Source organism: Elephantulus edwardii, unplaced genomic scaffold (assembly GCF_000299155.1).
Source record: "Elephantulus edwardii isolate Elephantulus edwardi_28Jun2011 unplaced genomic scaffold, EleEdw1.0 scaffold00221, whole genome shotgun sequence".
Classification (NCBI taxonomy): domain Eukaryota; kingdom Metazoa; phylum Chordata; class Mammalia; order Macroscelidea; family Macroscelididae; genus Elephantulus; species Elephantulus edwardii.
Window position 1 is genome coordinate 1202794 of NW_006399971.1, and position 17090 is coordinate 1219883.

At 45.7% G+C, this 17090-nt stretch overlaps 1 protein-coding gene across 1 annotated transcript in view; it reads right to left on the reverse strand.

The window, feature by feature from the left end:
• ADAMTS2 (ADAM metallopeptidase with thrombospondin type 1 motif, 2) overlaps positions 1-17090 on the reverse strand; it is a 346237-nt gene that overhangs the window by 62570 nt on the left and 266577 nt on the right. The window contains exons 6-10 of the mRNA XM_006898109.1: positions 15673-15829; positions 11104-11209; positions 10294-10437; positions 9741-9873; positions 8386-8499 (exon numbers count right to left, since the gene is read on the reverse strand). Of these exons, the coding sequence (XP_006898171.1) occupies positions 8386-8499; positions 9741-9873; positions 10294-10437; positions 11104-11209; positions 15673-15829 (654 nt within the window). The remainder of the gene's footprint in view (positions 1-8385; positions 8500-9740; positions 9874-10293; positions 10438-11103; positions 11210-15672; positions 15830-17090) is intronic.

Genomic DNA, 17090 nt, shown 5'->3' on the forward strand with positions numbered 1-17090 from the left:
GGGTTCAAGTCTGTTGTTTATAGGATTGCTATGGGCCATACTCAACTCGACAATATCTAACAACAAGCATCATGTCCAAAGTATGTGAGATGAAACTTCATCATCTTTGCCGCCAAGGAGCACTATGGCTACACCTTCAAGACATATCTGCTTGTTCTTTTGGCAGTCCATGTGATAGTCATAACTTTTCTCTAATATCACAGTTCCAAAGTATCCACTCCTCTTCTGTCATATTTAGTTACTGTCCAGCTCTCAGATGCAGAGCAAGTGATTGACAAGACCATGGCCTGAATCAGGCGCACCTTGGTTCTCATACTGACAAACTACTCCTCCATAATTTGGAGGGTTCCCTGACTACTGACTTTCCAAGTGCAATATGTCTCCTGAACTCCTAACTCCTGGGACTAAGTGTATTGATTGTGGATAAGATGAAGTCACGGACATTCTCACCTTTTCTACATCTATCATGATGCTACCCATTGGTCCAGTGGTGAGGATTTTTGTTTTCTAGATGTTGACATACAGTCTGTATTGAAGGCTGCAGTCTTTGATCTTTTGCAACAAGTGCTTTAAGACTTCCTCATTTTCATCAAGCAAGGTTGTGTCATCTACATAACAAAAGTTACTAAGAGTCTTCCTCCAATACTGATGCCACTTTCCACTTTACAGTATCTAGTTTCTCTAATAATCTTCCTGGCATACAGATGAAACAGATATAGAGAATATAGCCTTGAAGCACTTTTCCCCTCCTAGTCCAAGTAGAGGTTTCACATGAGCACAATTAATTGTTATGGGATTCCCATTCCTCTCAATGTCAGCCACAACTTGTTACGATCTGCACAGTAAAATGCCTTTGCATAATCAGTAAACACAAATAGATACTCTTCTAGTATTCTCTACTTTCAGCCAGGATCCACCTGACATCAGCAGTGATATCCCTAGTGCCACAGTCTCTTCTAAATCCAGCTTGAACTTCTGGCAGTTCACTGTCAATGTACTATCCTAGCTGTTTTTGAGTGATCCTTAGCAGTGTTTTGCTTGCATGTGATATTAATGATAGTGTTCAATAATTTCCACATTCTTCTGGGTCACCTTTTTTTGGAATGGAAACAAGCATAAATCTCTTCCAGTCACTCAGCCAGGTCATTGTCCTCTAAATTTACTGCCATGGTCTGGTGAGCACATCCAGGACTGCACTTGTCATTTGAAACATTTCAACTGGTATCCCATTAATTCCTGGGGCCGCCCCCACCCCATGGCTTCAGTGCAGCTTGAACTTCATCCTTCATCACCCTATAGCACTTTTGGAAATTTTTCAGTGTCAGCCAATTCTTTTTGTTACAGTGACTGTGTATTCCTTCCATTTTCTTTAGATATTTCCTGAATCATTCAAGATTTTCCCCAAAGGATCCCTAGATACAACAACTCAAGGCTTGAATTTATTTTTAAATTCTTTCATACTGTAAGAGTTCTTCCCTTTTCTTTCTCTAACTCTAGATTTTCACATTCTCTGTTACAGTAGTTTGTTTTGTCCTTTGGAGGTGCAGCTTTTTCTCAAAGACCTGAGGAAACTGAGCTGCCCCTCGAACATATTCTGTGATACTTGAGGGATAACACTGAGTGAGTTTCCAAAATGATAGTTCCCGAGAGCTATTCCTACAATTGCACCTGGATAGCTACAATAACTTAGAGCTGGACAATGACTAGGGAGGATAGAAGGAGAATTAATGCCTTTGAGCTGTGGTGCTGGAGAAGAGTATTGAATATACATACTGAGGACTGCTAAGAAAACTAACAGGTTCATCCTGGAGAGAGTTAAACTAGGCTGCTCCTTGGAGGAAAAGATTCTGAAGCATACTTTGAACCTGTTTCAAGGAGGGATAAGTCCTTGGAAAGGGACATCATGTTTGGGAGGGTGGGAGGACAGTGCAGGAGTGGAAAATCCTGTATGTGGTGGATTGATTCAGTGACTGGGGTAATGGGGGAAGGTGTGTCAGAGACAGTGAGATTGGCACAGGACAGGGTGTAGGGCTATTGTAAATAGGGTGGCTATAAGTCACAGGCAACTTGATGGCACATAGCAACAACAACATGGAAGAAATGGAGAACAAAGACAGAGAAATAAGCCAACAAAAGTACCTCAAGTGTGTTGTCCCCTTAGCCAGACTCTCAAAATGCACACAACCACTCTACTGCGGCCAGCAGGAGACTGTGTCACAGAGGAAGAGTCAAAATAATTAAAGCACAAAAAAACAGGGTTTATTTGATCAGTTAATCTGAACACACACAGAGATGCCTTCTGTTCAGAAGACATCTTGAGCTAATAAAAATGAGTTTTAAGGAAGAAAGTAGGAAACAAAGGGTAGAAAATTAATCAATGACTAACTTTCTTCATGGTTATTTGAATCATTTTACCCCTAAGTTAGCCGAAATCAGACCAAGAACAGGTCTGGTCCATCCCACCACTTACTTGTACAAATTCTGAGGTGGAGACTTAAAATAATACTTTCTGTGGTTGAGCTGATTCTGACTCATAGCAACTCTGCAGGACAGAGCAGAACTTCCGCCGGGCCTTATCAAAACTGTAAATCTTTAAGGAGGCAAAATGCCACATATTTCTTCTGCAGAGCAGCTGGTGGATTGAACCATCAACTTTTTTTGGTTCGCAGCTAAGCATTTTGACCACTATGTCAGTAAGGGTCCTTTTATATAACAAGGACATTGCAATTGCTTGGGTTTTAAATTTTCAAGACTTTAGAGTTATCCCCTTGGGAGGGGGGAGCAAAGAGAGAGAGAAAGACAAAATTATTTTGAGTAAAAAATTCTTCCCATAATGAACATGCAACTATTGATCTTTCCCTATCTGAACAAGGAAGAAAAACAAAGATGCATATAAGTAACTAGACCAAAGGATTAATGGGCTGTGTGGACCTCGACCTCCACCACCCTGAGACTAGAAGAGCTAGGTGGTGTCTGGCTCCTTTGGCTCATCACACAAAAGGGAATCATAGTAGAAGGATCTGGATAGAAATGGTTAAAATGAGGAACAAAACTATAAAACATTAAAAAGGCTAAGCTGATTGATCCATTTGTAACTGATGGAGCCCCTAAACAATAACAAATAGTCATCCTCCCTTGTGGCTCCGCTTTCAGCCTATACGATGAGCAATGACACCAGATGCATTCACTCCTTAGAATAATCGGCCCCATTAGAAAAAAAGGGCAGTATTTGCTCAGGTACAAAGCTCAGACACTAGTATAGAAGGATTAGTGGAAATGAGAATCACAGGGGGAAAGAGGGAGAAGTGTGGTTAAATTATGGATATTGTGATTAATATTATAGAACTAAATATGAATAAATGATTACGTGGAAAATAAACTTATTTTGCAAACTGGACTTCAGTTACCGTAACAAGATTCTTAGCACAAAGTAAACTTTGAGTAAGTTTATGGATAACAGATATCTTGCCACCAGGGGTGTTCCAAGGTTCTAAGATTCCTGTGTCTCCCATATGCCTATTTCCCTATTCTCAGTATAATCCACATTGGTCAGTGACATTTATAAAATTTCCTATGTGCTCAGAGGAATCTGTCAGTCTAGTCCTCAGCTTCTAGTGAATGGATCTTAACTGATCACCATTCCTAGGCACTTCCTAGGACTTTGTGTGGAAACCACATCAGTGAGAGGGTCTTACAGCTGGAGTATCACTGGTTTCACAGTAAATCTGTCTTTGTCCTCCTCTCAAAACAGTTCAATGGCTCCCACTGGTGGAAAGATGAAAATGAGGCTTTTTGGCTTGACATCAAAGGCCCTTTAAGACTGCGGCTAATCCTTCCAAAATCCTCTCCTCCTGTCACACTGAGCCTTACAGCATGGGCTTTTCCCCTTCTCTCCTCACACACACCTCTGTTTAGGAAGGCCATGGCTCCACTTCCTTCCCCGGGCACCCCTAGTGTCGTGGACACAGGAAGCCCACCAGCACCCTGTCCAGGTCTGAGGAACTCAGGCACCAGGTGCCAAGTGTGCTGGTTGCCTGGGATTTGCAGTTGAGGTCCCTTCTAGAACTGCTCCCAACCGCAGAGGTAACTAACTCAAGTATAACCAGTATTTTCCCTTTTCCTAACCATTATCTGATTAGTGTTGGGAATATACATTTCTTCAAACAGGATGTTCCTAAAGAGCCAGCTCAGCTCAAGCCCTCCCCGTGGGTCAGGCTGAGGCCTCTGCCATGCCTCCATCATTGTGTAGCCCCTCACGCTTCCCACAGGTGCTGACCTTGAGATCACCCCCAGTAAAGCCTCTGACCTCGGCCTGAGGTCTGTCTCCTGGGTCCTGTGTTCCCCTCCACGTCTGACTCGCTCACTTGTGTGCCCCCTTCCTGGTCCTCACTTCCCTGCAAGCCCTTTCTCACTCCACTACCTTTGTCCTCATCTCTTCTGGGAAGTTTCTCAACATCCTTCCTAACAAAGGCTTTTCACCCTCTAAAAACCGATGGAAACACACCCAGGCCAGCTTTTGGCATCAGTCTGAGTCCCTGAGAGGCACCGCATTGGTGGATACTGTTGAAGTCTCCCTTCTCTGGGCTCTGACAAGAAGTCAAAGGCTCCATCCCCATCTGCTGGATGGAGACCCAGGCCCAGAGCCAGCAATCCCTTCAGGAGGCAGGCCTGGATCTAGCCTGTCCACCAGTGATGGTGGCCATTTCATTCCTAGGCCAGGTTGCTTCATTTCTCATACCAAAGCTCCTCTCACTTAACCATGGGTTGGGAGAGGACACAGAAATGCTAGTGGGTTTCTCCACAGAAAGAGAACTGAGAAGAAAGGAGGAAGTAAGGGAGTGAGCTAGGGTCCCTGGCACCTCTGAGGGACAGTCTCTGAGTTACTAGTGTCCATGGGAATTGGGGACTGCAGGACCCCAGAGGTCCTGGGAATCAGTGATCTACCTCAGTCTCCACCTGTGTGCTTCATGACCAAGAGGTGGCTGAGCTGGACTTGAATTCTGTCTCATCAACAATGGGATGGCTGTTTTTTAAACACATGAAATGGCAATTTCAGTTCCTTGATTAGTGCTGGAGAAGAGGACTGACTAGCCCAAGAACTGCCAAAGGAGCAAACAAGTCTGTCTTGAATGAAGTACCACCAGGATGGTCCTTAGAAGCAAGGATTATGAAACTCCATTTCTCACATTGGCCATGTTGCCAGGAGAGGCCAGCCCTTGGAAAAGACCTCAGGTGCGGAGGATCAGAGAGAGAGAAGAATCTCAATGAGAATGGATTGATTCATGGAGGGTATGAGTGACTATATCAATGGGCTCAAGCGTATCAGAGATTCTGAGAAGGGTGCAGGATGATAGGGCAAGGTTGTTCACAGGGTCAATGGTGAGTCATAGTTGACTTGACCTAAGAATAACAACAGATTAAATTAGAGCAATGGGTCTTGCCAAAAAAAAAAAGTCATCAGCCCTGGTCAGTGGTTTCTGTGTGGAGGGGCACTTTAATCATAACTACCCACCTTCCTCATGAGATACACACACACACACACACACACACACGCACGCACGCGCACACACACATGACAAGGCACAGGCACACACTCCATAGTGAGGGCACAGGCATCCTTCTGTCCCCCCTCTCTCTCAGTGGTCAGCTCACTGTAGGTGAAGGCCAATTAGATAACACAAGAGAGATTCTCATTGGTTCCTACTCCCTGGGGTGGGCCCACTGTGCAGAACCTTATTCCCACTCTGTCCACCTTCTGCCTGGTCTGACAGGGTCAGGGAGGTGTCCATATTGAGTTGCTTCATTCTCCTACTCAGTTTGTCCTGATCTCCCTGCTAGAGTCGTGGCCCAGCCTGACTAGTGAGTCAAGAAGTGGAATTAATGCTCCCGACCCTGCTCCTTCCAGAACGCTCCTGTGGGGAAGAGGACTGCTGGTCACTGTGGCTTTGCCAGGTCTCACCTGGCATGAATAGCAGTTCAGTAAGCTTAAGGACACAGTTGAATGACAAGGAAAATGTTTGTTTGTTTTAGATTTGTAAAGCTTTAAAAAAAATTTTATACTGGTTTACATGCAAAGTTCATAAAGTTTGCATATGTTGTTTTTCACACCAGATTTTTCCCCTTTATTTTGGAAATTTCTTAAAGATAATAAATTCCCAGGCGTTCAAAGGAACAGTTGTATACCTATGTTGATTGCAGCACTACCGACAATCACCACAAGGGGGCAACCTCTCTACTGTCTGCAAACAAGAGGATTGGGTAACTATAAATGTGGTCACTCCATACCTCTCTCAAGTGCTAAAGAGCAACAATATCATTTTAAAGACTAAAATGTCCCTGATCCAAGCCATCATTGGACAATGAATCAGGATGATAGAAGAAAAATTGATACCTTTGAATTATAGTGTTGGAGAAGAGTGCTGAATATCCCATGGAATGCCAAAAGAAAGAACAAATTATCCTGGAGAAAGTGTGTGCTCCTTAGAGACAAGGATGGTGAAATGTCATCTCTCACATCCTTTGAGCATGTTATCAGGAGGGGCCAGTTCTTGGAAAAAGACACCATGCTGGGAAAGATCAGGGGTCAGAGAAAGAGAGGAAAACTCTCAACAAGATGGACTGACACGGGGACTGTATTAATGGGCTGGGAGCGCATCAGAGATAGTGAGGCTGGTACAGGAGAGAACAAGGGTCAGACCTGCCACTGTAAGTCGCCGCTGACTCAACAGCACATAACAACAATAATATGTAGTTGTCATTAAATGCCGTCGATCGTAGACAACTCATAGTGACCCTATGAACTTGGATAACTTTCATCGTTTCTCCACGTTCACAGAGTTTCCGGAGGCAGGCCATTTCAGAAGTAGATGTAACTCCTGCTTTCCAGCTTGTTTTAGTATCAGGAAGCTCCACGAAAAACTGTCCACCATGGGTAACCGTTATCATATTTGACACATCAGTGTCACAGCGTTTAGCAGCAGAGCAACCACGAGTTACCTCCGTACAGCAAGTGGACACCCAGGGCTATACCACTTAGAAGAACGTTTGACAAAAAAACAATTAAAACCAGGTGATGAAATATTTTCCAGCCATAAAGAGAAATTAAATTCTGATACATGCTGCAACACGGACGAATCTTGAAAATACTATGCTGAGTGAAAGAAGACAGTAACAAAGGAACAAATATTGAGTGCTTGCATTTATATAAAATGTCCAGAATAAGCATATCTAGAAACAGGAACTAGAGTAAAGGTTGCTGAGGGCTAGCAGGAAGGAGTATGGGATTTCCTTTTGGAGTGATGAAAATCCTCATCACTGGAACTACAGGTTGGAGATCTTGAATGTACTGCTACTGACTTGTATTCTTTAAAATGATAAAAATGGTGAATTTTTATTATGTTACTACAATTAAAAATAAGCCCTGGTGATGTGAGAGTCAAGTGCTCAACTGTTAACTGAAAGGCTGGCAGTTCAAATCCATGCAAAGGCTCATTGAAGCAAGAACCTATGGGGCAGTTCTACGTTGTCACATGAGGGTAATATAAAGTCAAAACCAACTGGAGCATAACTCAAGATCAACAACAACCATGAATAAAGCAAAAAGAAAACAAACCTGGGCCTACCTCAAACCCACTGAACCAAATTCTTCAGGTCTGGGAACCTGGAAATCTGTATCATTAAAAGGCTCCACAAAGATCTCTAAGCCCAGGTGATTTTAAGAGGCCTCACCCAGCATGCCCTTGTGGGGCATATAATGGAGCCCCCCCTTCACCCTCACTCCATACTGATCTGTGTGGTTTCCAACCACTTGAGGCTAGTCTACGTATCTTGCCCCCAGTGAATGATTGGCCAAGGGATGGACATGTAATTTCAACTGAACCAATGGGAATCAGGCCTGGGAAAGAGAAGTTCTTCTTTCTTAGAACCACCAGAGGGTGGAAGTGAGCCTGGGTCAGCAGGCAGGATGCTGGAACCAGTTTGTCCAAACAAAGGGTGAGGCCCTGGCGGATGTAAGGGCAAAACCTTATGCTGGGCTAAGAACTCAGCAACCCCAATTCTGATTTCAAGGAGCTCCCAGTCTGTGAGGTGACTTGTCATCATCGGGGCAGGGAGGGCTCAGGCAAGGTGACCAGGAGACTATTTGGACTCCAGAACTTGTAGAGAAGATTGGAAAGGCTCCTCAGAGGATTTATAGAGGGGTGGGCTTGAAGCATAGTGGGATGAGCTTGCTCCTGAAGAAATTGGTACACTGGCAGCACAGGAGTACAGAAGCACCTGTGGGGTACAGGTGTGTTATTCAAGAAGAGGCAAGGGGTCTGCTGAGAGTGTTACCACTGAGCCCCAGATGAAGCCTGTCTGCTCACCTGCCAGCTCAGCCCTACTCACCTTGCCAACTGCACACATGGTGCCGTCTAGGGGGGGTCCTTTCTTGGTCTTGCAAAAGTAGGGATTGTCAGGGTGGCTGCACCAAAGTTGCTTGCAGGGATCAAGGGTCCGGAACTGCAAGAGAACACGCAGGAGCAGCTCAACAGGCCACTTCCCACCACTGTAGGCACCCAGATGGAGCTGCTGAGTTACACAGGCTTTGAGGTTGATGCTACACTTGCACTGGTAATGTGTGGTTCTGGGGCCAAGGGAACTGTGTGCAGTACAGGGGCTGCAGCCTCCTCACATACTGCCCCACCCCCATACCCTCTTGCCTGGCATGAGCCTGGCATGAGGGCTGCCTGGGATTTCCCAGGTCTCAGGGCTGCTGGATACAAGGGACAGTCATTGTGGGGGCCCACCACCTACCAATCATGGACTGTCCTACTGATATCCCAGGAAGTCTTTCTTTTCCTCCCAAAACCCCTGACCCTCACTCGAGCCCTGTCTGTCCCCTGGGCCTCACAATAACTTCTTCCTTGGTCATTCAGCTCCCTGTCCTAATGACCCTGACATGTCCCTGAGGGAGTAATTAAAATGTCAATTTGGCCTTGCCATGCCCTTATTAAAACCTTCCCAGAGTTCTCATTGCCAAAAGACTGAAGCCCACCATGCAAGAGATTAGGCCACATGCACTAACTAATACCCAAGCTGCACCACTTGCTCACCTCTCTGTGTGGCCTTAGGATGGTTACCTAAAATCTGTAGGACTCAGTTTCCTCATCTGTAAAATGGGACTGTTTTGTTTATTGACTTCATGCAGTAGAGATGAGAATCTACCATTACCTCCCACTGGGTAGCCTTGATCAGCAAACATCCTTCATTGGCATAACGAAGATTTGCTCACATTTAGCCCAAAGAACAACTGCTGCTCTTTTGCATGCTATCCTGTTTTCCACCAGGCCTCTGGAGGTGAGATTCCTCCCTTCCACATGCCCTCTCCTCCCATTTAGCCTTTCTGCCCCTTTTCCCTCAAAAAAAGCTCCTCTGAATTCTTGTACCAGCTCAGGAGGCCCTCCTGGGCTCTCACTATATCCGGTCACATCTGGGCATAGCCCTTCTGCTCTGTGGGTCCCTTGTAGGACCAATCTGGACCAGCCAGGAAGGCTCTGGTGTCCTCTGGGTGAAGAGTGGATAGGAGCAGAGAAGATACTGGGATTTCTTGTAGGGCTACTCTGTCCTCAAACCTCCTCCCAAGTCCTAGAAGCTGTCCCTTAATTCCTAGAAGCATGCCTTCTAGAAACCTGCCATGACTGGGCCAGCCCTCCTCTCCCAGCCCTCCCCTCCCAGCCCTCGGTGCTGGCTTGCACACTCACCGCCGTGCACGTCATGTAGCCCAGACCAAAGTCGAAGCGGCACTGTTCGTTCATAGAGTAGTGCAGGCCCGGGAGCTGCGGCAGTGCTGGCCAGTCGTGAGCGAAGGGGTCATCTCGTAGGCAGTCATAGGAGCTGTGAAGGTGGCACGGGACGCCTCGAGGCAGCTGGAGCTCAGGGAGGGCCTGCCCCCACACACCTGCCTCTCTGTGCTGCCTCAGTCTCTACTGACTCTTTTGCCTTGAAGCAAAATCCCCAGACCTGGCCTGTCCAGACCCCAGGGACTCAGAGGTCCATGGAAGGTGAGACTGTCCTGTCCATTTGCCCAGGATCCCAACCATGGGAGCAGGTATGTGGCCTTCTCTGTCCTCTCTCCTCCCACCCCCACCGCCTGCACTTCTGGCTGGTAGACCAGCAGGTCTGGGTTTGGGGTCTGGGGAGTATGATAGATATTTCCCTTCTAAGCTGTGGCTAGCAGGTTCCAGGAGGGGCAGACCCCAGACACACCATGCCTGGAGGCTGAGGGACACCCAGGGCAGCTGTGCTGATACTCACTGGAGGTAGCGGCCCAGCTCCTGCTGGCTGCAGCGGGACCAGTGGAAGCGATGGAAGGCGGCCTGCACCAGGGGCGCCATGATGCTGCCCAGCCTCACCTCGTCACCGCAGCGGTTGCCCTGCCCGTCGTGCTCCATGCCCAGCCTGTGAGGGAGCCCAGGCAGCCGCAATGCACCCTCTCCTGTCTGCACTGATCCAGCAATGCCACCCCTCCCCAAGGCCAGGCCTGCCCCTGGGCCTTAGCCAGCTGACTTCTCATGACCACAACCAGTCCAGTTTGCTCTCAACCAGAGTCCCCTCCAGCTAGATTCTTACAGCCAAGAGGAGTTCTTCTAGAGATGAGAGGAAGTCCTTGTCCAGCCCAGAGGTGAGAAAGAGTCCTGCAGGCAGCTCTTTCTGAATGTTATTGCTGGGGCCGAGCACAGTTTCACCACGTCTGCAGTGCAAGTTCCCCAGATGCACACTTATCTGGGCGAGTTCCCAGCAGTGTGTGGTGAGAAAGGCACCTGGGCCAGGGGCTGGGCTCTCTCACCCCTGGAAATAACCTCTAGGTCCCTGCTTACTGCTCTGAACATGAGGTAACTGGTCCCCTTTCCCAGAGTTTAAATTAGAACATGTGGTACAGCTCCAGCTCCTGCCCAGCCCAAGACCTGATCTGTCCTTTTAGCAGAAAAGGACATCCTGCTCCCTGGACAGAGCTGGGAGCCCAGAACATCACGTCCTGAGATGTTCTCTCAGCGGGTCCCTCTCAGGGACATAAAGGACAAGTGGGCACTTGTCCCTGTGAACAAGGAGTGCTGGGCCACTTACACATGGCCGGTCTCATGGGCCACCACGAATGCCGAGGAGAAGCCATCCTCATGGTTCAGGGTGCAGCTGCGGACCGGGTGGCACATTCCAGTGACGGGAGCATAACCTGAGAGGACACAAAAAGCCAGCTCCAGCCACCAGGCCCAGAGACCTGACCACTGAAGCCCCAGGCTCAGCCAAAGCCTTGAGCCAAAGGGGTCCCAGCGCACCCCTCCAACTACAGAACAAAGAGGCAGAAAGTACCGCCCTCTCCCTGCCTGATCTATCTCAAAAGACAGCCCCCAAGCTGCATGTCGGGCTTACAAGCCCCTGGAGCTGTCCAGTCTCTCCATGTCCCCTGAGGTCTCTGGTGACTCCTCACCACATCGTCTCCCCTGAGTCTCCCAGTTCTTAAGTGGAAGTATTCTCCATTCATCTTACTTAGCTTTCATGACCTGAAGATTTGAAAAAGTTTCTTTATTTTTTCTTCCTCCCCTTTCCTTTCATTGTATTTGGCTGTTCTCCACAACAGTGTTATTTTCTTGTTATTAGACAGATTATTATCTCCCAGATTGAGTCTCCACTTCAATTTTAACCCTTTGCTTTTTGGGGGCCAAATTGGGACATTCACTTGACTTTTTACGTAAGTTTTTTCATTTTTCATCTTACTCATCATCTCTTTTCTAGTAGAGGTATGGCGTTTATACATAAAACACAGTATTCAGCTTTTTCCCCCATTGTTGAGTTTGAACTGACTGAATGCTGACCCTTCAGTGGGTTTTCAGAGGTTGTAAAGGACATGGGAGGAGAATGTCCATCTTTCTCCTGCAGAGTAGCTGGCCTTTGGGTTGGCAGCACGCCTCCTTACCCACCAGGCCAAGCAGAGCTCCCTGGCATTCAGCTAGGTACCATTTTTCACATGAACAGTTCAGTACTATTAATTATATTAAATCATGTTCTACAACTATTCTCATCATACCTCAAATTTTATAAAATATTCTTTGTTTTTGTGTACCACAGAGAACTGACCCATAGGTGACCCTCCAGTGAGTTTTCAGAGGGAGTTAATCGCAAGGGAAGAGCTTGCCCATCCTTCTCCCATGGAGCAGTTGGTGGCCTTGAACCCTGTGTCTTAGGGACTGCAGCGCAGCTTCTTGCCACTAGGGCACCAGAGCTCCCTAAAAACTCTTTGTTGTTTCTTATTTCTTCATCATAATCTGCTTTCATTTTATGAGTGTCATTTCTCAAATAATTCTAAGAATGCTACTTTTTAAAAAGTTCTTTTTCATGCTTTAAATTATCTCAGCTTCCTCTGAAATTAGTTCCCCAGCTGTCTTGTTTTCCGTGTTGGTCCTACATGTCCATGTTGTATGGTTTTGTCTGTTAATAGCTAATAATTGTTTTCTTTTCATACACATTTGTAAACAAAGGATGAGGTTACTCAGCATAAAAACTTGCTGTGTTTCTATTCTGTGGAGCAGCTCTGCTCCTCAAACGTCATTTGAGTTTTACGCCAGGATGAAAGAGAAGAAGCCACACCACCACCAAAACCAGAAATTTGCAGGGGTGGGGCCACTGGATGCTCTGCAGAATTTCCAGAGAAGCTAGCTGCCCCTTCCAATGGAGAAACCTGGCCTTGGAGGCACCAACACCCACACTGCGAGCTGGAAGCATTTCATGGAGAATCCAGAATCATGTTCTCTGTTTCCATCACGGCAATGCCATTGATGTTGAAAGGTCACTGTAGTATCATAGAGATGTTGTATCAATATTAGAGAAAGTAATGTCATTAGCCCTAGCCAGGGTCACCAGAGAAGTCCCTTGAGTTGTACAAATATGTGTAAGTTATCATCAGACAGAAGTGGTTGAGAGAGCTGGAGAAAGAATAAAGAAGGTCTCCACGCTCCGGGCATCCTGCATGTGATGAGGGCACACGACAGAGCACGGTTCACATCTGTGTTCCCAGGGGCGTTACGAGTCAGACCAACTCAGTGGCACCTAACAACAAGAGCAGCTGCAGCCATGCACCAACTCGAGTGGTCTCTAGGATACTCTGGTAAGTGAATAAAAGCTACATGCACAGTCGTGTATATGTATAATAATTCATGGAAGAGAGTAGTGGGAGAAATAAACATACAAATCCTGTAAGTCACCTTACGCTCATTTTTTCATAAAAAGAATGGCTAGAATGAGAGCCCAGAAACTAATAAAAATGACTACTCTAAGAGGATGGAGGTGGAGTGACATAAGTCTATGCTGAATATACATTTTTTTAAATCTTTTTTAGAAGTATAATAATATACATATAATAAAATGCACTGGAATAGGATACAAATCATGAATTACCACAAAGTGATCACCTGGGTGTAACTACACCTTGTTAAAATAATAGGATATCAGCACCGCAGAAGCTGCCATGTTCAACCACTATTTCCTGCTCCCTCCCCACTATCCTGATTTTAATACTATATATTAGTTATATCCATGTGTAAACTTGAAATAAATGGAATAATAAATATGTATTCTTCTATATCTGGCTTTTTACACAACATTAAATATGTGTCCTCCATCCATTTTTTGATGTGCTGTCATAGTTACTGTGTAAGCTGTTGTTGTTGTTAGGTGCTGTTGAATCAGCTATGACTCACAGTGACACTATCAACACCAGACCTGAACCCTGTCCTCTCCTGCGCCATCCTCATCATCTCAGACACACTTGCACCCACTGCTGTAGTCACTGTGCCAATCCATCTCACTGAGGGTCCTCTCCCTGGCTGACCCTCTCTGTTTTCAAGCATAATGTCCCTTTCCCAGGAACAGCCTCTCCCAGTGTCTGAAGTATGTGAGATGAAGCTTCACCCTCCTTGTCTCAAAGGAGGACTGTGGTTGCACTTTTTCCAATGACTATCTGTTTGTTCATTCTGAAGTCTATGGGATATTCAGTACTCCTCTCCAACACCACAACTCAAAGGCATTAATTCTTCAGTAATCTCTATTTATTGTCTAGTTTTAATATGTACAGCAAGTGGTTGAAAAGACCATGACCTGAATCAGGTGCACCTTAGTCTTCAAAATGACATCATTCTTCCTCAGTAATTTGGAAAGGTCTCTGACAGTGGACTTGCTTAATACAATATGTTTCCTGATCTCCAGACCGCTGGTGACAAGAGTGTTGATTGTGGATCCAAATATGATGAACTCATCGACCATTTCAATTTTTATCACGATGTTGCTTACAGGTCTAGTGGTGAGGATTTTTATCTTCTTGATGTTGAGATACAATCCTTATTGAAGGCTATAGTCTTTGTTCTTCTGCAACAAGCATTTCAAATCTTCCTCTGTCTCGGCAAACATTATTACAAATAATGCTGGGCGGATACCTGTACATTCTTTTTTGTACGCATGCCTGCACTTCTGGTTCATGTATGCCTGCAAGTGTGTTTGCTGGGTGGGAGCACGTTTTAGCTTCAACAGAAAAGCAATAGCAAGTTGTCAAGCCAACTACAATTCATGGTAACTCCATGTATGTCAGAGTAGAACTGTGCTACATAGAATTTTCCATGGCAGAATTTTCTGAAGTAGATTGCTACTTCTTACTTTTGAGGTAGCCTGGAGGGGGAGATTCAAACTGCCAACATTTGAGTTGTCAGCTCAGCAAGTTCACTGCTTGCACCATTCAGAGACTCTTTAGCTTTCACAGGTAATGCCAAACTGTTTTCCAAAGTGTTTATTAGAAAGTTATTGGAGTTTTTATTGCTCCACATCGTCATAAAAGTGTATTATTTTCCGTCTCTAATTCTGGCCATTTTATTAAGTATGTCCTGACATCACATCATGGTTTTAATTTGCATTTCTTTAATGACTACTAGAGGAAGCCCTGGTGGTGCAATGTTTAAGTGCCCCACGACTAACCAAAATGCTGGTGATTCAAACCCTCTGGAGCCTCTACAGGAGGAAAGATCTGGAGATCGGGTCCTGTAGAGATAGACTGCAGCCTAGGCAACTCTGCAGGGCAATTGTAACTCTGGCCCACAGGTCTGAATCCATAAAATTCCACACATCAGCCAGGACTACTGGATGACACATGGGTGCTTCAGTGTACAACTCTCATCGTCCATGCAGGAAAGCCAGTTTATATTCCTGGCCAATGCAAATCTAATGAATACTGACATGTTGTAATTTTTTTTTAAAAAAATCTTGTTTTATAAACTACTAAGAGAAGCATACTAAAAGCTTTCAGTGTGACTAAGAATTTTCAATTTATTATTTTAGATATATCAGTTTTATATAGTTAAAATTTTTATGCAAAATTTTCCAAGTTGTCAATGTTTTCAAATTAGTGTCCTGAAAACTGGGAGAAACAAACACCCAGAAACCTAGCTGCAGACTCCTCCAGCCTTGGGGCTGCTAGTCCTAGCTCTTCTGATTTCCTCTTCTGCCAGGAGTGGGGATGGGGTTGTTTCCTGGGAGAAATGATTTTGTGGAGCCAGTTTGCCAACACTTACCTAGATCTTCCTCTGGTGAGCAGCTGCCTGCCACTCCCCCCTGCCCTGGCCCCTCCTCTCTGTGCCCTGCAGGGACAAAGCTCACCTTGCATGCCTGAAGGCCCAAAGTCCTGCCTGGTGAGGAAGATGGCGTGGTCGTGGTACTCATCGTGGTCTGAGTCTGGTTTCTGTTGGAGGTAGGCCCAGCGGCAGACATTCTCCAGGCTCTGAGAGGGGTTTCCAATCTCGATGAGGCTCATAGACTGCAGGGAGGCAGGAAGAAGAGTGAGGTGAGTTTACAGGCTGAGCAGGCTGCAATGTGGAGAAATGCCGTTCACTGGGGCCTGATCCAGGCTGCACTACGCCTTTGTCTGCTCTCAGGACCCACTTGGCTCCGTTCTTGTGTAAGAATGGAAGAAAAAGTTCTCGGTCACATCTCCATGAGTTTGGATTCACAGTCAGGTAAGATGTGGTGAAATGATCTGTGATCATCTAAGGAATACACTTTACCTGTTTTCAGAGTTCCACACAAGGCTTTATAGGTGCATTCTATTGGGCACTGACTAGTGCAGATCTCAAGACAAGAGGAAATTGTACCCTGGACCCCACCGACAAGGTCGTAGTTCCAGGAGGCCTAGAGCAAGAAAAACCGAACCCATAATAGTAGGGGGAAATCCCAGTAGGGCATGCAAGCCCAGAGAAGGGAGGACAAAAACCCTATGCATTTCCCTTGGTCAAAGATGTTTACAAAAAAACAATACAATGGAAGAAAAACTGCAGCAAGTGTGATTAGCAGAGCTATATAAAGAAAAGAGGATCATGGGAAAGATCATCATGAAAGATGGTGGCTCCAGGGGACAGCTGCTCGGCTCCATATCACAAGGAGAACTCTGGCCAGGTCTTTGAGGAACCAAAAGTCCTGCCAGGGCAAAAGTCTGGCAATTCCTCAAAAAGTTAACAGTGTTAATAAAAAAACAAAGTCAAATCCACTGCTGTCAAGATGATTCTGCCTCAGAGTGACCCTCCATCAGGGTTTGAAGACAGTGAATCTTTAAGAGAGGAGACAGACCCACTCTCTCCTTCAGAGCAACTGGTGCATGCAAAGCAATGACCTGTCAATAAGCCATGCAACAAGTGACACAGTACACCACTGATTCCACTCCAAGGGGTGTGTGTTTGTATATATACATGTACCCACAGCCCATATGTACCCCAAAGAGTTCAAAGCAGGAACACTACGTGCACCAGTGGTCAATGCAGTACTGTTTATAATAGTCAAAATGTGGAAACAGTCTATAAATTTATTTTCAGAAGAAAAAGAATACACAGATGTTGCCGTCAGGTGCCCTCAAGTCAGAAATTATTCAGCAATCGCATGGGAAAAGATTGACCATCCTTCTTCCATAGAGAAGCTGGTGAATTCAAACCATTGGCCTATGGGTTTGTAGGACAACCCCTTACCACTAGGCCACCAGAGCTCAGACAAACATGGCTCATACATATAATTAAATAATTAAATACCTA